General features: G+C 37.7%; 1 protein-coding gene and 1 long non-coding RNA gene across 2 annotated transcripts in view; one reads left to right on the forward strand and one right to left on the reverse strand.

Moving 5' to 3' along the window:
* The first annotated feature begins 17 nt into the window (after window positions 1-17).
* On the forward strand, window positions 18-11,168 carry LOC120593560 (uncharacterized). The gene is made up of 2 exons (XR_005650393.1): window positions 18-157; window positions 10,952-11,168. It is a non-coding gene; the product is annotated as an uncharacterized LOC120593560 (long non-coding RNA).
* Window positions 11,169-14,778: 3,610 nt separating this feature from the next.
* WNK3 (WNK lysine deficient protein kinase 3) overlaps window positions 14,779-20,465 on the reverse strand; it is a 146,921-nt gene continuing 141,234 nt past the window's right edge. Inside the window, exon 23 of the mRNA XM_039851421.1 lies at window positions 14,779-19,667. Coding sequence (XP_039707355.1) covers window positions 19,338-19,667 — 330 coding nt within the window. The 3' untranslated portion in view covers window positions 14,779-19,337. The remainder of the gene's footprint in view (window positions 19,668-20,465) is intronic.

The following is a 20,465-nucleotide window of genomic DNA, read 5'->3' on the forward strand; positions in this document are numbered from 1 at the left end:
TGAGGCCGACCGGATTTAGGAGAGGCTGAGAGGATTAAAGCGATGACGGGTTCTAGTCACTTCTTTTTTTTCCTCTCCGTCCGCTGTTCACCGTTTCAGAAGTGGAGAAGCCTCTTCCGTCCACCTCCGGGAGCCATGTTGCCTCGTCTTCTCGATGGTACACGCTTTCTAGTTGAAGGAGGGGGAACGGGGCGGGTCCGAAAGGGCATCATGGGAGTTGTAGTGTTTATGGCCTTGTGATACATTTCGAAGAACAAGATTACCACCCCTGTCGGCCCTGGCACTCGCAGGGTCACAAATGGCGGGGCGCGGTAATAATGTGTTTAGTATTTGCACTCCAATTCCTGGCATTCACCAAATTGCTTCAGGCTATTTACCGCCTTTCTCAGAAAAAGGAGTTTTGGGGGGAAAGTGGTGTATCATGGGAAAGGAAGTGGATTAATTTAATCCAGTGAAAGTATGCTAAAATTCTCTAGGAGGAGTAATATTACTTTCAGGGGAAAAAAATAATATGTGTAGCTTTTAATGAATGAGAAAGGACACTTATGGAAGATGAAATTAATAACCGCCAACATTTCTGTAGCAATCCACTTTAGCTACTGCAATTCTTCGAAAAAGAGTTGTTGGTCTTAATTTATGAATGGGAAACTTACATTATTGACTCAAGGCAATGCAGAGGAAAAAATGAGTCTCCTTTGTCCTCAAGATCTCGTTAGGGAGGCAAGCACCAACACAAACAAGTCGTACCTTTTTGGTACTCACTGAGCTACAGTGTCCTGTGGTTAGGACCTCTGTTTTCAAACCTCACTGTGAATCAATCTGTCAGGGAGTTCTAGCAAAATAACCGTAAGGAATACAATTCCAGATGTACGGAATCATAATTTTGTAAAAAAATATATTTTCGGCATGCTCCTCAGTTGATTCTGATGTAGCTACACCAGTCTTCTGACTGGCTTTTAGGGCCCACTCTTTCAGTAGGATAAGGGCAGAAAAAAAGATTTGTAACAGTGAGTAGTAGCAGATCGGGTTTAGAACTTAATGAGAGGTGGGAGAATTGCAGGCAGAGTTAGAACCCAAACGTGCAGAACTTAAGAGTAGTCAAGATGAATGAAGTCTGAGAACAGTCTAACAGGATGCAAAAGCTGAAAAAGCTTCAAGCTCCATAAAGGAGTTTATCATAAAAGAATAGTGGAAATAAAACAAGCCAGATTGGCAAAGAGTAAGTAGATGGCAAAGCAGTGCACATAGGTAACTCTTTTGAAAACTAGCAGTGGAAGAAGAGAGTTGTGGCTTGAAGGGATGAAGAAGGGAAGGAATAGAGGTTTTCTAGTATAATGGATACCTATTGGATTGTCTGTTCAGCCCTCCTTTTCTAGGAATTAATCCACCCCCAATTTACAGAGTACAGCAAAAACTGCCATGTTCCTGTACACATGGCTGACTGGGTCACAGGTGGACAACTAAACCAAGCTGGGTCAATCAGAATCTCATTCCCTAGAAATTTAGAATTGGACCAGAGAGATCATTTTTCCTCTAAGTGTAAAACGTGTAAGCTGTCAGAAGTCAATTTTCCCACAAGAGAGACAGAAGGAACAGATGCTGATCTGCAGAAAGAGAAGAAAAATGCAGACTCTCAGAGCAGAGACAAGAGATAGGGAGTCTTCATTGTATTTTAGTCCCAAGTTCTAGATTGTTCCTGAGGCATTCTTGCCTTTGGTTTCTCTGAGGCAAACCAATATCCTTACTAGTTTTGTTTAAGACACAGTTGGGTTAGAAACTACTTATGACCAAATAATAATAATAATAATAATAATAATTATTATTATTATTATTATTATTATTATTCAGGAACTGGTACCAGAAATGGCATGTGGCAAATTACAGACTCTAAAATATGGAACTGGCAGAGATCACTGATATCCCATATCAATTAATGGGAAGTTGGCATTCTATGTTATTTGGCAGTGAAGCAGTTGCTTATTGCTCCTGGCACTCAAAACAGAGCAGACCTCGTGCCTGTATTAAGAGATCTGCAGTTGCCGAGGGTCAGATAATCATGGGTTTTACTGACTTATAGTAGAACTCTCAAAGTGTATCACTGAAGTGGGGGTAGGTAGAAAAGGATAAAGGGGGTCAAATACATGGTGACAGAAGGAGATTTAACTTTGGGTGGTGAACACAATGCAATATACAGATAATGTATTATTGAATTGTATACTTGAAACCCATATAATTTTATTAATCAACATCACCCCAATAAATTTAATATAAAGGTGTTTTACTGATTAGGAAATTGGCATCTAGGCAATTGGAATGAGGTTATCTGTATAAGCCTCCATAGTATCCCTTGTTCTCCAACTCCCCCAAATGTGACGATGTCTCACTCTGTGAATACATTCAGCTAGAATGCAATGAAGGAGGGGGTAAGTGTAACATTCCCAGAGCAGATCAGAAAAAAAGAGGCTTCACAGTCTTGAACTCGGCCTGTTATTTCCTGTTCAAGCTTCAAGCTGAAGACATTGAGCAGAATGCCAGGGAGAATGAGCCAAATCCTTAGGTAGAGTGCTAAGAAACAGAGGCTGCAACAAGATGAGCCAGTTTATTCCCTTTAGCAGATTTGAAGATTCAAAGAGCTAAACTTGACAAGATTCTTGGCACTTATTATTAGCATTCTGAGTCCCCTCTAAAGAAAGATACAGGCAGTCAAATGAGGTTTTGAGAAAGTTATATCACTAGAAAATCATATCCAGTGAATAAAGTCCATGAGCCAGGGCACTAGTTCTCCCTGGACCAGCATATCAGCATCACCTACAAATTATTAGAAATGTCAGTTCTCAGGCCTCAGCCCAGACCTCCATAATCAAACTCTAGGGGAGGAGCCAGCAATACAGATTTAAGTAGTATCAAAGATACACAAAGCCAGACAGTAGTTAAAGCAGTGAAAACAGATTATATTCAGTCACTACTGCTGCGAGGGGAAAGAGATGAGCCCCATTCCCATTTGTGCGGAGGTGACTGGGCATTTTAAAGGAAGCAAAGGAGTAAGCAGGGGCTCAGTAGAGTCCAGGAAGTGAAAAATTCCAAAGGATTGGTCACTGTAAGTACAATTAGGCCAGCTGTGTCTGCTAGCTACAATTATTGAAGTTAAGAGTCTATCCTCTCTCAAGACTGGGAGACAAAGGCCCTAGGCTTCCTGATGATTACTTTTTTTCATAAACTTTATTTTTCAATTCCAGTTGACATACAATGTTATATTAGTTTCAGGTGTATAACAGTGATTAGACATTTATATAACTTGACAAAGTGATCACTCCGATAAATATAGAACCCCTCCAATACCATACGTAGTTATTACAATATTATTGACTGTATACTCCGTGCTATACTTTATATCCCCGTGACTATTTTTTTATTTTTCATTTAGAGTTGACATTTAGTATTAGTTTATATTAGTTTCAGGTGTACAGCATAGTGTTTAGGCATTTATGTAATTTATGAAGTGATCCCCCAGATTAGTACCCGCCTGGCACTATACATAGTTTTTACGATGATATTGACTATATTTCCTATGCTGTACTTTACATCTCCGTGACTGTGTTGTAACTACCAATTTGTACTTCTTAATCCCTTCCCCTTTTTCACCCAGGCCCCCAATCCCTTCCCATCTAGCAATCACCAGTTTGTTCTCTATATCTGAGTCTGTTTTCGTTTTGTTTGTTCGTTTATTTTGTTCTTCAGATTTCACATAGAAGTGAAATGATATGGTATTTGTCTTTCTCTGTCTGACTTATTTCACTCAGCATAATAACCTCTAGGTCCATCCATGTCACTGCAAATAGTAGGATTTCATTTCTTTTATGGCTGAGAAATATTCCATTTTATATATGTACCATAATTTCTTTATCCAATCACCTATTGATGGGCACTTAGGTTGCTTCCATACCTTGGCTATTGTATTAAATAGTACTACAGGAAACATAGGGGTATATATATCTTTTTGAATTAGGTTTCTGGTTTTCTTTGGATTAATGCTCAAGTGACGTTGAGCATCTTTTCATGTGTTTATTGGCCGTCTGTATGTCCTCTTCAGAGAAATGTCTATTCAGATCTTTTGCCCATTTTTAATTGGATTGTTTGTTTTTTTGTTGTTGAGTTGTATGAGTTGTTTATAAATTTTGGATATTAACCCATTATCAGATGTATCATAGGCATATATCTTCTCCAATTCAGTAGTTTGTCTATTTGTTTTGTTGATGTGCAAAAACCTTTTAGTTTTATGTAGTCTCATTTGTTTACCTTTTGTTTCTCTTGCCTGAGAAGATATATCAGAAGAAAATATTGCTAAGAGCAATGTCAGAGAGTTTAATGTCTACGTTTTCTAGGAGTTTTACGGTTTCCGGTCTTACATTTAAGTCTTTAATCCATTTTGGTTTATTCCTGTATATGGTGTAAGACGGTGGTCTAGTTTTTTTTGTTTTTGCCTGTATCTGTCCAGTTTTTCCAACACCATTTATTGAAGAGACTGTCTTTACTCCATTGCATATTCTTGCCTCCTTTTTCATAGATTAAATGACCATGTAGGCGTGGATTTGTTTCTGGGCTCTCTGTTCTGTTCCATTGATCTATGTGTCTGTTTTTATGCCAGTACCATACTGATTTTATCACTATAGCCTTGTACTATAGTTTGATATCAGGTAGTGTGATACCTCCAACTTTGTTCTCCTTTCTCAAGATTACTGTGGCTATTTGAGGTCTTTTATGTTTCCATATAAATTTTTGGATTATTTGTTTTAGTTCTTTGAAAAGTGGCATTGGTATTTTGATAGGGATTGCACTGAATCTATAGATTGCTTTTGGTAGTATGGACATTTTAACTATTTAAATCTTTCTATCCATGAGCATGATATACGCTTCCATTCATTTGTATCTTCTTCAGTTTCTTTCTTCAATGACTTATAATTTTCCGAGTACCGGTCTTTTACTACTTTGGTTAAATTTATTCCTAGGTATTTTATTATGTTTGATGCAATTGTAAATAGTATTTTCTTAATTTCTCTTTCTGATAGTTTATCATTGGTATATAAAATGCAACCAATTTTGAATATTAATTTTATATCCTGCTACTTTACTGAATTTATTTATGAAGTCTAACAGTTTTTGGTGGAATCTTTAGGGTTCTCTCTTTATACTATCATGTCATCTGCAAACAATGACAGTTTTACTTCTTCCCTTCTAATTTGGATGGCTTTTATTTCTCTTTCTTGTCTGATTGCTGTGGCTAGGACTTCAATACTATGTTGAATAAGTAATAAAAATGGACATCCTATCTTGTTTCTGATCTTGTTTCTGATGCTTTTAGCTTTTCACTGTTGGGTATGATGTTAACTGTGGGTTTGTCATATATGGCCTTTATTATATTGAGGTATGTTCCCTCCATTCCCACTTTGCTGAGAGTTTTTATTATAAATAGATGCTGGATTTTATCAAACGTTTTTTTTTTTTACTTCTATTGATATAATCATATGATTATTTCAATTTGTTAATGTTGTGTATCAAATTAATTGATTTGCAGATATTGAACCAACCTTGTATGCCAGGAATAAAACCCAGTTGATCATGGTGTATGATCTTTTTAATATATTGCTGGATTTGGTTTGCTAATATTTTGTTGAGGATTTTTGTATCTGTGTTCATCAGGGATATCAGCCTTTAATTTACTTTTTTGTTGTTGTTTTTGGTTTTCGAATTGGGGTGACTGTGTCTTCATAAAATGTTTTTGGAGCTTTCCATCTTCTTGAATTGTTTGGAATAGCTTAAGAAAGATAGGTGATAATTCTTTGCATGTTTGGTAAAATTCACCTATTTTTGTTTCTTGGGATTTTTTTGATTATTGATTTGATTTCATTAATAGTGATCATCCTGGTAAGATTTTCTATTTCTTCTTAACTCAGTCTTAGAAGAGTGTATGTATCTAGGAATGTGTCCATTTCTTCCAGATTGTCCAATTTGTTGGAATATAATTGTTCGTGATATTTTCTTACAATCCTTGGTATTTCTGTGGTGTCATTTGTCACTTCTCTTTCATTTCTTATTTTATTCATTTGAGTCCTCTCTTTTTCTTAATGAGTCTGTTTAATGGTTTATCAGTTTTGTTTATCTCTTTAAAGAACCGGCTCTTGGTTTCATTGATCTTTTGTATTGTATTTTTAGACTCTATTTTGTTTATTTCCACTCTGATTTTTATTATTTCTTTACTTTTATTCACTTTGGGCTTTGTTTTCTGTTCTTTTTCTAGTTCTTTTAAATGTAAGGCTAGATTGTTTATTTGAGATTTTTTTTTGTTTCTTGATGTAGGCCTGTATTGCTATAAATTTGCCTCTTAGAACTGCTTTCTCTGTGTCCCATAGATTTTGAGTCATTGTATTTTCATTTTCATTTGTCTCAAGGTATCTTTTGAGTTCTTCTTGATGTCATTGTTAACCCATTTGTTGTTTAATAGCATGTTATTTAGTCTTCATGTGTTTGTGTATTTTCTAGGATTTTTCCTTGTAATTAATTTCTAGTTTCTTACCATTGTGGTTGGAGAAAGATGCTTGATATGATTTCAATGTTCTTAAATTTATTGAGACTTGTTTTCTGGGCTAATATGTGGTCTATCTTGGAAAATGTTTCCTGTGTATTTGAAAATAATATGTATTCTGCTGCTTTGGGGTGAAATGCTCTAAAAGTATCAGTTAAATCCATCTGGTCTAGTGTGTCATTTTCTTGTTGATTTTTTGTCTGGAAGATCTGTCCACTGTTGTCAATGGGGTGTTTAAGTTCCCTACTATGACTATTTCTGTTGATCTCTCCTTTTATGTCAGTCGATATTTGCTTTATATATGTAGGTGTTCTTATGTTGGGTGCCTCAATATTATTAGAGTTATGTCCTGTTGTTGGATTGATTCCTTTATCATTATGTTATGTCCTTCTTAGGCTCTTATTATAGCCTTCGTTTTAAAGTCTATTTTGTCTAACATAAGTATTGCTGCCTCAGCTTTTCTTTTCATTTCCATTGCATGAAATATCCTTCTTCATCCCTTTATTTCAGTCTGTGTGTGTCTTCCAATATGAAGTGGGTCTCTTGTAGACAGCCTGTGTATGGGCCTTCTTTTCTTATCCATTAAGTTATCCTGTCATTTGATTGGAGCATTTAATCCATTTACATTTAAAGTGATTACTGATAGGTACATAGTTACTGCCATTTAATTATTCATATTTATGGGGCTTTTCTCCCCTCTTCTTCTTAAGAAGTCTCTGTGATATTTCTTATAATATTGGTTTGGTGGTGATGAATTCCATTAGCTTTTTCCTTTTAAGAAAACCCGGTATCTCTCCTTCACTTGTAATTGATAGCCTTGCTGGATAGAGTAGTCTTTGTTGCAGGTCTTTACTTTTAATCGCTTTGACTATTTCGTGCCGATCTCTTCTGGCCTGCAAAGTTTCTGTTCTGAAATCAGCTGACAATCTTATGGGAGCTCCTTTAAAAGTAACTAGCTGCCTTTCTCTTGCTGCTTTTAGGTTTCTCTCTTGTCATTAATCTTTGGCATTTTAATTATGATGTCTTGTTATAGGCCTATTTGGGTTCATCTTGTTTAGGACTCTATGCTTCCTGGTCTTGCATGTCTCTTTTGCCAGGTTAGGAATGTTTTTCATCATTATTTCTTCAAATATGTTTCAATCCCTTGTTCTCTTTCTCTCCTCCTTCTGGTACCCCTACGTTGCGAATGTTGGGATGCTTGATGTTGTCCCAGAGGTTCCTTAACCTTTCCTCATTTTTTTTTCCTTTTTCTTGTTGCTGTTCCAATTGAGTGTTTTCTGCTACCTTGTCTTCAAATCGCTGATTCGATTTTCTGCTTCATCCTTCTAGTGTATTCTTTATTTCAGTTATTGTTATTTTCCATGTCTGACTGGTTCTTTTTTTATGGTTTCTATGTCCTTTTTTATGCTTACTATCTTTTTGTTGAAGTTCTCACTGAGTTCATCTATTCTTCCCCTAAGTTCATTGAGCATTTTTATAACCAGTGTTTTGAACTCTGTATTTGGTAGGTTGCTTGCCTCCATTTCATTTAGTTCTTTTTTTGCAGTTTTCTCCTGTTCTTTCATTTTGGACACGTTTCTTTGCTTTCTCATTTTGGCTGCCTCTCTATGTTTGTTTCTATGTATTAGATAGAATTGCTACATCTCCCAGTCTTGGTCAGTTGGCCTTGTGTAGTAGGTGCCCTGTGCATCCCCATGGTATAGTCTTCCTGATCACTTATGCTGGTTTCTCCAGAAGTATTCCTTGTGTGGGTTATGTGCAACTTCTGTTCTAGTTAAGCCTTTATTGCTGTTAGCACATCAGTGGATGGGATTGATTCTCAGGCTGACTGGCCATGAGGATTGGCAATGCCCACAGGGGATGAGCTGCTGTGTGGAGGCTGACCCCATGGAGTGGGATTTGCCCCAGTGATTTCTTGTGCCTTTCGAGACCACCCTTTGGGTTTGCTGCTTGTGGGGCTAATCAGGTGGCTCTCTATTGTGGTCCGACACCAGCCTCTGGGTGTGTTGGTTCTGAGACCTCTCGGGAGGGGTTCCCATGGAGGCCAAAGTCAGCCACTGCCTGTGACTGCCCAGGGCCACCTGGTAGGATATACAAAGCAATACGCAGTTGGTCACTGCCTATACCAGACCTAGAGGCAAGTGGGAGAGGCCATGCTGTGAACCAAAGCCAGCTGCCACCAGTACTGGGCTTCGGGCAGCTTAGCAAAAGATCCAGGCCACCCCAAGACTTATGACTGCCTATCGGCTGCCGGTAAGGCTCAGCAGCTGATAGATCCTTGGGGTGGTACACAATTTGGGTAGGGTGGGGTCCCAGGGAGTTACCATGGTAAAGTAAGCAATTTCACATGGCCACAGAAGGTTTATATTCGGTGTTAGTGCTGAGCCTGTGGCCACTCACAAAAGTCTCAGATCACACTGAGGCTAGCTGCCATCCACTTCAGACCCACAGACACCCAGGATTTATTCAAGAAATGCTGCAGCTCTGGTCGGGGCTGGTTGCCTGTCACTGGAATTGTCTCCAGAGGTCCGAAGGCCAAGGCCTGTAGATTGATGGCTTTTGCCAAGAGGGCTGGGTGGAGCTGGTTCCCCAGCCACGAATATGCCTTCAACAATTTGAAAGTTGAGTGAGGCAGCATTTGAGGGAGTCATCAGCGTGGAATGAGTGGATTCACCAGGCCAATGCAGATTCGGTATTGGCTGTGTGGAGGCAGGGCTCAATACAGGCAAGATGTTCCCACCTATAGGCTGCACAAGAGGAGGGCTCAATAAAGGGACAACAGTGGCTGTCTCTCTAGCCCTTGCCCCAAAGCCACACAACTCAGTCTTTCCCTGTATGTCTCTGACACCTCCCGAGCGGCTGTCCCCACTCCAGAGCCCAGGGTGAGTGCCTGCAAGCAATTGAGTCTGTGCATGGGTCCTTTAAGGGAAAGTCTGGATTTCCTGCTTCCTTCCATCTCACATGGACAGTTGGAATCCGCATGGATTTTCATGGCCAGATTTTGTGGGGACTCCTCTTCCCAGCACTGGAATCCTGGGCTGAAGAGCCATGGTGTGGGGATGGGGCCCCTCACCCCTCCAGGGAGACCTCTGCAGCTGAGGTATCCTTCCCAATGTTCAACTGCCTTATGCCAGTCCCCACCCCTACTACCAGTCTCAAGGTGGCCTCTTCTTTATATCCTTAGTTATAGGAGTTATATTCAGCTAGTCTTCAGGTGATTCTTCAGGCTGATCTATAATTTAGTTGTAATTTTAATGGGGTCATGGGAGGTGGCAAGCGCAGCATTTTCCTACCCTTCCATCTTGACTGGAACCTCTCCTGATGATTACTTTTCAGGAGAATTGTCCTTGAGAAAGACACTCTGGAGTTGTAGGAAATACATCTACATCTCAAAGGGATGGGGAAGAATTCATTATTATAAGCCCTTCTTAGTAAATGCTGTAAGAAAGGGAACGTCAGGGACCTACAGTCAGGTGTCAGCCAGAACAAACTGCAAATTCTTTTGACAGCCTTGAGCTTTTCCAGATTGGAACTGGGGTCATCCCAGGGATGTAGCCTTAGGCTGCCAGAAGCCATAATAACGTTTGGTCTAATCACTTAGTGCAGGTGTTTGAATGGAGTGTTGTGTCAAGTTTCTGCAGGTCTCACTAGCCCTCAGGTGATACTAAAGCAATCTCGAGTTTGAGAATCACTACTCTTCTAGAGCAGGGGCACCTAACCCCCAGGCCATACAGCAAGAGGTGAGCGGTGGGTGAGCAAGCCAAGCTTCATCTGTATTTGCAGCCACTCCCCAGCGCTAGCACCACAGCCTCAGCTCCACCTCAGATCATCAGTCATGAGATTCTCAGAGGAGCACCGGTTCCTAGTGCCAAAAAGGTTGGGGACCACTGTTCTAGAGCATGCCCTGGCCCACAGACAGACTGGTTAAGCAAAAAGTACATCAATAAATTGATTCTTATGAGTTTTTTCTATGCCCATAATTTCCTTTATTCCTGGCCAAGTGCAAACGGCGCATGCTTGGACTTGATGGCTGATAATGATGTACCCCTCTCCTTTCCTAAAAAAGATTTTAATCGTAGTTAATCTAATTATTTCTCTAGTATGTTAGATCTATTGGTGGCAATTAAGTTTATCAGTTTGTAGAATCAAGAGAAGCCACATTTAGATTGTCACTGAACTAGACGGGGAAGGGGCATGTCCATTTCATACTGTTGCTTTTATGTGCAGTAGTTGCATGTGACTTGCAGATTTCCAAGGGTCATGTTAGGTGTGGGCATTTTTGGAATTGTAGAAAAGGTGAAAATGGAATATGTGTTTATGGGCAGTAAAGAGCAGAACTATAGGTAAACATCTATTGTTTTGTCTCCTCAGAACCCCCTTTCTGCCACCTTCTCTACTTCATCTTCGTGGCTGCAGCAGGAGCTATTCTTTATTTACATTTCCAGAGAATTTGGGATTGAGCTTGAGGAGGAGGAGATGAAAAGTCCTAGCTATATGCAAGCACGTGATTTGTTCCTAAAGCCCATCTGCAGTATCCCTGGGTTTTGTGAAACACTGCCATCTGAATAATAAATTCCTTTTTGCTTAAGTTGTTCAAATTGGGTTTTTATTACTTACACACAAGAATCAACATATGTATGTATGTATATATGAATGTATGTATAGACACACACACGGGAGAAACTTTAGGCTGTACATAGGCCATGGAAAGGGCAGAAAGAACACGTCAAAATCCTGAAAGCAGAAGAGGATAGTAGTAGATGTTACAGAATAGTGGTTAAAAGTGTGTGCTTTGGAGCCAAGATCTGGGTTCCAATACCAGTTCAACTCCTTATTAGCTGTATAACTTTAACAAGTTACTTAACCCTTTGATCCCTTATTGTATTTATGAAATAGGGACTCATTAATTTATGCAACAGATTTGGTACATACTACATGCCAGGAATAAAGCTGGGCACTAGGAGAAAGCAAGTTTCAAGACAGTCAAGGAGCTTGAAAGGGAGATGGTGACGAGACTTACCTCAGAAGCTTGTGGAGATTAAATGATGTAGTAAAGTGCTTAGCATAATAACTGGCACAGTAAGCATCTTGTAAATGTTAATTATTATCTTGAAGGGTGAAGAGAAGCGAAAAGAGGTTTCATGGAGAGTTCACATTGGACTCAGTCTTCTGACATCTTCCACCTAAATAGTAACTAGCTATTCAGTTTCTGCAAGGGGTCCACTTAGCTTTCTCTATTGCCCAAATCCTTGGGGATCTGTTTGAGAGGCTATAAGCTCATATGGTTACAGGAAATAATTCATTAGATCTAATAGGCTGCCATATTGCTTGAATTTCTTGAACCAGCAATTGGCTACTAACAGGGAGGTCATTTGATTAGTAAAGAAAACAATGACAGTGGCTCTCAACCATAGTTACATTAATATGTATGATCCACCTGTATATATAAAATATACATTAATACATATGATACTAATATATCACCTGGGGAGGTTTTAAAACAAGACCAATTATAGGGATGAGACCCAAACACTAATTCTATTATAAATTGTGGTCAAATACATATAAAATTAACTGTCTTAACCATTTTTAAATATACAGTTCAGTAGTGTTATTCACATTTTTGTGTAACCAGGAAACTAATTTTTTAAAATAACTTCCTAGGTGATTTTAATATGCAATCAAGATTGAAAATCTCTGAGCTGGAAATGGAGAATGGAGAAACCTTACAAATACTGGTTAAATTCTTGAGCTTATTTCCTCATTTGTATCATACATGTGAGCTAGCCCTTTCCAAATATCTATCCCAAGGTCCTGCTTCTATTTAGACCATTGTCTGTGCTGTACTCCTTCACTGATCTTATTAAGCTCCTGTCAAAAGACCTACCTTCTTTTACCCAAATACTATTGCTTCAACTACTTCAACTCTAGTCAGACTTAATTCTGTCATCTCACTTTTTATCTAGTGCTGCTCAATGATGGCACATTTTAAATAGGTTGTATGTTGTCTTATCCCCACACTTGAACACTTTCACCTCTGAACCTCACTTTATTCTATCACCTAATCTCTTCCAACTACAGACCTCATGTTGACTCACAGGTTAGTCTGTTTATTCACCTCTCTATGTCTGTTTCTTCTTAAAACAGTGATATGTAAGGTCTGTTCAGTCATTATTATTATTTGAGCAAACCTACTATGCGCCAGGCATAGTGCTAAGCCCTTTATGTGCTTTTTCATTTAGTCTTAAAACAACGTCCCGAGGCAGTTATCCTTTTTATAGACAAGAAAATTGAAGTTGAAATGTTAAGCAATTGTCCCAAGTTTGCAAAGCTAAAATACAAATCCAGGTCTGCTGGACTCCAAAAGGTATCTGTATTAACTATAATAAGAATCGGGGCCCATTTCCAAACCAGCCTGACTTCCCAAGTGCAAGTTTAGTGTGAAAGTCACCAGCGATGTCTCACAATAAGCACAATTAGCAAATCAGGGACAGGGGTAGCTGCCTTTATATATCTCATTTAATACAACCACCTAATGGGGTTTTAAGAGGTCTGTGAATAAAAAAGCCCATGCTTGTTCTACTGTGTACCTCTATCCTCCCTTAGAACACCTCAGAGTCCCTGGGTCAATAAATCAAGGTAATAGATTTTTAAAAACATTTTAAAAAATCTCTACCTAATCTCGAATATTTCTGATAGGCCTCTTACTCTTCCCCCACAGCCTTCTGTATAAAAATATGCATGATACTTCTACCTAAATTATCAAATGAACAAGTGATCTGACCTCATTTAACAGTTTCCTAAGTCATTGTAGTGTGGTAAATGAAAGATGTGGGGAGATTTCTAAATGCACCAGTTTCTAAAGGTGGACCGTAAATCACTATCAATATGAAAGGAAATACTCAATTAAGTTTGTGCAAAGGGGACATTTTGAATCCTTGCTTTTACCACATATACTTCTACTGAAGTTATGAAACGAGTACAAGATATAACCTCATGAAAGATATGTAAATAGAGTACACACTAATCCTAGTAATTCGATGAAAACCTATTTATTGTAAATGTATGTGGATTATTTTTCATGCAGTACACCTGACAGTGTGGCCTGGGGTTTCTCCCATGAGCTTTGGAGTCAGACAGACCTAGGTTTGGATCCAGGTTTCACCATTTACTACCTGTGTAACCTTGGTGAATTTCTAATCTCTCTGATCTTCAAATTTTCTCTGTAAAGTGGAGATAGTAACAGACCTAGTATATAAGATTGTTTTGCGAATTAAAAATATCACAGGTAAAAGCCTAGCTAATACAGTAGGTACTCAGTAAATCAAAGTGACTATGACAATTATTGATCATTGACAAGTGTGGAAAAGAGGTCCAACTCAAAATTTGTTGGAGTTATAAATCAAGAGGTAACACAGCTTGGTTAGTTTGCTCAGCCAGCATAACCTACAGGACTAAAAAATTTTTTTTAATCTGCTAAATTACATTTGGTAAATGAAGAATCAGCTTAAGCCAGATGACTGCAGTGACTATGACAGCATTTTAGTAAAATAACATGCTCATTTTAAGACAGCCTTTATTTTGTTTCAAAACAAAATTTCCAGGAAACAAAAAACTTAAAATGGTTGGGTACAAATAAAATAAAAATCACAGTTTCAAATAACCAAAATAAGACAACAACTGCTTAAAGGCAGATCACTTAGTTTATCAAAAAAAAAAAAAAAGTTTATGTCAAGAAGGATTAAAATTAAGTTTAACAACATTCTATATAATGCTACATTCCCCAATTAATAAAGGAGAGTTCACATATACAACTAAATGTTAAATGTAAAGAAATGACTGAAAATCTACATACTTCAAAGTAAATTATGCATGAAAGTTTATTAAATGCATAAACTTCCTGAGTGACTCCCATGCTGTACTAGGTCTACATGCTTAATATTCATATCAAAGAAATTACAGCTTTAAGTGATTTAGCATGACAGACCTTGAACAACTGCACTTTCCCATCAGTCACTATTTCTGCTGAGGGTATGTTCTGGACCACAAACCTCAAACTGAAATCTTAAGTTACAGTGAAAAAGAAATGCTGCTTAAAAAACAAAACTGGAAGGATGACAAGCACACATTTAAGAGTATATTTTACACCGGCACATTTTTTCTCAAGAGCCCAGTTTCTCTCTTCCCTTCTTGCTTGACTTGTAGCCTTTTTTGTTGAGGGCTTTTTTTTTTTTTTTAAGAAAAAAAGAAAACCTTCCAGAATGGGAGCTGTTGATTTGTACACACTTGTAGCTATCTCAACTGAAAATAACTTCAGTGTAACCTAGTTACTATCCCAGGCCCCTACCTATATTGGCTGTCAAGACCTGACCAATGTTTGTGTTCATCCTTCACACACAAAGACTATTTCCAGGGTGACCAGAAAGCATTTGGCTCCATAAAAATTTCATAGTAATTTCATTTCAAAGGGTTTACCAAGTTTGAGTGTCACCATTTTACAGTCTGGATTTTTTTTTTTTTTTAAATTTCAGTCCCAGAATTACATTTACCAAATCAATGGCCTTTTCTATGTATCCCCCTCTTCTTGTTCATCTTCTAAACAAAGAGGGGAGAAACAAGTCCGCAATAAACTATAGAATGAAAAATGAACAATCTATTATAGAAAATGGCCTGCAAACCATCTCAAATATCTCAAGTTTTTCTGAACCAAACAAATGATTAAATAATCGAATCCCAAACTGATGGCAAATATACCTCAGGAATGTAGTTGTGCATGAAGCCTGAAATACAGTATTTACTGCCATTAAATATTCTGTAGTGTTAGATACAGTGAACATGTGAAACAAGGAACACATGGTTTACAAACATTTGCTGAGTGTTTTGGGAAAAAAAGGAATGCATCATTTTCATTACTCAGAAAAGACAGCAAAGAAGAAAGTCAATGCCACCAATAAATTTTAGAGATTGGATAAACAGTTACCACCAACTACAATTCAACTAAAAGCATACTGCTATTTGAAGGTAACAAAATATCACTGTAAATATCTAGCAGTATGCTATATATGCTAAAAGACAGGCCACAGCTATAGGATTTGTCAAATATTTCACTGTGGTAGTTAAAGCAATTTCAACCCATAGCCCTTTAGGCACACAAATGAGAAAATGCATCTCTAATAAAAGATGCAAATTTACAGGCACTGAACTGTCTAATTTAGGTACTTTATCATTTGTCTGCTTCACAACTAACTCCTACAACTAAGTCCTATATTGCCACCAGCTGGATATATTTCTCTGTGCTCCATCCCCAAATCCCCAAAGCTTATTTCACATGGCTCTCGTCGCTTAAACACAGATTGGCGGCAGACTGATGGTCCCTCTTATCTCAAACTCATAGAGCACTAGGACAAGGAGGCAGGCCAGATTTATAACCTGAAAGAATACTGAGAATCAAGGCGAAAAAAAGCAAGTTTCACAGGCAATTTACTTGTGCACCCCAAAACAGCACTGAAAACGAGGTAGATAAACAAAAGTAACTGGACTTGAATTAAATCTGGGGCTCTAAAATGATATTTTATCCCATCATACTGTACACTCAATACACTCTATACTCAATCCAAAAATCACAGCGGAAAAGTGCCTTTTAAACTTTCACAGATAATTTTGCTGTTAAACCATTAGAATTCATGCTTGATATAAAACTGGCAAGAAAAAGATGAAAAACAGAACAGATATTCGTTATATTACAGCAAATTACCTTAAATAGAGATTCAAGACTGCTACAAATATACATAGGGTTATTTTCATTAGATTTACACCAATACTGGTCTCATATTCTTATGATGTTACACCCAACTTCACAAACATAGCAGCAGGTACTTCATGATGAAATGCTCACAGTGCCACATATGGAGATACAATACTATTCATCAGACTTGCATGTTCAGAAGTAAACATGGTGGTTGGACACATAGACTACCCACCAAATAAACTTTACAAGCAGGATGGTTTAATACAATCCTTTCCTACAACAAGGAAAATGAAAAGGACAGTTTGTATGTTTTTTTGGAAATTGGTAGAAGGCCCTTGTTACATAGTAGGCTCTTTGTTAAGTAAGAAGGGAATTTCTGAGCTTTACCTCAAGAATTAATTATTTCTGGGGAGGAAAAGTACCTCAGCAAGGATGAAAACAACACTATCATATGATTTAGCAAAAATTATGAAATAATGAAAATCCCCTAGATAGAAAACTAGCCAATATTTACAGTCAAAGTGACTATAATCTGAATCAAACATTTAAGTAATGGGAAAAAATAACTTAAACAAAAACCGACAGTGATGTGAATAACACTGTTTTCTTCATTTCTGCACAAAGTCACTTTTCTGTATTTTAAATTTACATGTTATATATACATAATGTATACATAACATATATGTAACCCAACTACTGCTGTCAGCATGGAGACAGCAGTACACTATTCACCATCTTCAAACTTTAGAAGACTACTTTTCTTTCCAGCAAAAAATCTGAAAAGATTCTAAATATTACAAGGCACTGCAAAAGTCTGCAGGCAAACTGATGATGAATTATACATAAAACAGAGGTGGTGGCAAAATGTGGGACATGTGATATAGAGCAGCCATTAATAAATGTAATTGTGTGTGTCATCCATGGAGCTTTTTTCATCCTGGGGTACACTGTTTCAACGGATTGTGACTACAGATGAAGAAATCTTAAAACCTGCAGTATTTTCACTTTATAGATTATAAGTATCAATGTAATTACACAAAGCCAACTCATAATGAAACACAAGCAGTTTTAAAGAATTACAGATTTTAGGCACATTGTTTCTGTACACATGGAAAACACTGCAATGCAAGCATTTGCATTACACTAATGTCCTAAAATCACTTTAACTTGCTAACCAATATTGTAGAAGAAATTTGAAGAATCTGTACATAAGATTTAGAAAGACTCATCCAAACCCAAGTGTTTTATGAAAAGAAACTGGCTCGTATCAACAGCAATTCTCAAAATGCTGCCCTAGATGCCCCAAATGATAGCGACAGAATCTTCACGATGGTGAATGTGACCCTCAGGTAAGCAGAAGACACATTTTTTTAAAAGGGTACTGAATGTCACAAAGTAGACTGTGCAAAGAAAAAAAAAGTACACCCATTGTTTTCATAATTACCTGGCAAGCTCATGGGGCAAAATTTTTAGAAGAATATGGAGGAAAATCTGTTAACAGAAATGTTGGGCGATAATTTGGAATGTTTACCAATAGACTGAACTCATTTTAAGGTAAATGTGTACCAGAAATGACCTTGAAATCTTCAGAGTGAAAAGGAAGTATTCTAAACATGTATATGTGGTGGTCAATAACTACCATTTAAGAATTCTATTTGAGTTTCACAGACTGAGCATTAGGTAACTCTGTGACCAGCCTTTCAAGATTACTACAGTTAACCTTCTTGAAAACCAAAAGTGTAAATGTTGACATTGCCTCCCCTCCTCCTAAAACTGGATAAAACCCAGTAAAGTGCAACTTGACAGTGATTTCTCTCATATTCTAAAGAGGTTGCCAAAATCATCTAAGATCTAAAATAAGACACTATAGATACTAACAAGAAATTATAACAACTAAAAAAAATGGTAATCCAAAAAAAACAAAAAACAAAAAAAAAACTAAGGCCAACTTAAATAGTATCCTTTAAGGGTCTACTATTTCACTGCAGGACAGTGTATACCCCACATCTCTTAGAACCCTGTAAAGCCAGTGTTTCATGTGTAAGTCTCAAAACTTACAAAACCTAGTGAGTCAAGTAAATTTCACTTCCGAAGAATGGATCAATAAAGGTGTAACTTGAATCTTCTTTGTTGGAAATACAAAGATTCCCCCCAAAGAAGACTCCTATCAGCTGCAATATATCCCTTGCAAAAGAATGCAAGCCAAACCAATGCTTCTCAGATGCTCAAAAACAATGTAATGTGCACATGAGAAACAAGGAGATAGCTGCTTTGAATTACTATCGAAATCCTTATAGCAGCTATAGTATCTGCAGAATCAAGGAACTGTTACAGTTCTGTTTTTACCTTTCTCTCCGCCTCACCTAAAACAAGGCTTCACTCCTACTGCTGTGACGACGGGAAGAAAATCACATTAAAAGGGGCTCATTCTCTATATTGGTTGACAAAGTTATTCTAATTTTATACACCAAAATGTTTCCTGCAGCATTACCCTGCCTTCTGTGAAAGGTAAACCTAAGATAAACATGTGAAGAATCCCATAAGACTCCGGCTCTTGGAGGGTCTCACTTTGTCCACGTTTGGGGAATATCAATTTAAATAGTTTTTATACATTTTAAAGCAAAGTTTCATCCACCTGCAGACAGCAGTAAAAAAATGGGGGCTTTTCAGCAACACATGGAAAGTGTCCTGGAAATGGTAATGCTCAAGTTGAGCTTATTAAAGCATTCTGAACGGTATTTTTTAAAAATCAAGTATCAAATAGGATAGGATTTGAAGTGAAAAAACATTTTCGTGTGCAGTATTCTGTGTATAAACTGCACAGTTCTACTGAATAATGAGTGATATCAAATACTACATTGGAACAACAACAAAAAATACACTGGAAAGTAAACTCAAGTGAGGGAATACACGGCAGAACCCAAGAAGAAGAAAGTTTGATATCTTAGGTGTCCTGTGCTAATTCCTGAAAAAAAAAAAATCTCCCTTTTCTTCATCATCTACTCTGATTCATTTGGGACCAGGAGGGATCATAGATGGATTCTGCACTGATGAAGCTGGAAACACCTGCAAATTCATCCCCGGCGGGAAAGGTCCCCCAGGTTGGGTAGGAATTATTACAGACTGTTGTGGCGTTCCTGAAATTCCTACCCACTGTACTGGATACCCTGGCCCCCCCACAGCATTATACTGACAAACATGGGGCATTCCGTATGATGATAATGGCCCAGGAAATGAAGGGAGTGAGAGTCCTTGTGGCAGGCAGGTTGGGACAGCTCCACGGATTTGGGACAGAGAAGAAATCCACGTTGGTGTGTAACCCATAGTAGATGGAGTATTCTAACAAAAACAAAAATAAAAACAAAAGATCAGATTATTTGGTAAATGCATTTACCCATCTATATTCCTTCCTATTCTTTTTGGCTTACTATTACCACTATTACTATGAGTGGCTACCATTTTTGTAACACCTTCCTGTATGCTAAACATAGTTACATACCTTATTCATTTCACCCTCATAACTGCCCTGCCAAGTAGGCATTTTCAGATAAGGAAATAGAAGCTCAAAATTGGTGACACCCAATACACTAAGTGGTAACACCCAACACACTAAGCAAGTTAATAGTAAAGTGAGGACTTGAACACCGTTCCAGCTAATTCCAAAGCCCTGCTAAATCTCTGTTCACAGTTTAGTGTCTCTTTCCTCATGCTAGCACTTCTCTTCTATTTTTATTTCCTTCCGCCAATCCCAGGCATTCTCTCATTCGGCACCACAAACAGCCCTTCTTACTACACTACATAATTCTTTGGAAACAGAGGAAGATGATTTAGTGTGGCACAGGGGAAAGAACCTGGCATATAGTAGGTGCTCAATAAACATCACCTCCCTACTCTTTTCTACTCACTATCTAAAATAAAGTCAGACATTTGTTATATTTTTGGAAATTTAAACTCGAGACAATTAGGTTTTTGGCACTAATGAGAAAATATATTCCTGCCCAATTATTCTTATCATATATTGTGATTATGCACATCTATAGAGATTACTGGAATCTTATGCATATGGGAATAGTAAGTCTAATGGAAGTAAATAATTCTCACTTAAAGGAGAGCTTGTATCAGTAACAAATGCTTAGT

This window comes from Pteropus medius, unplaced genomic scaffold (genome assembly GCF_902729225.1).
Source record: "Pteropus medius unplaced genomic scaffold, Ma_sr-lr_union100, whole genome shotgun sequence".
Taxonomy (NCBI): Eukaryota; Metazoa; Chordata; class Mammalia; order Chiroptera; family Pteropodidae; genus Pteropus; species Pteropus medius.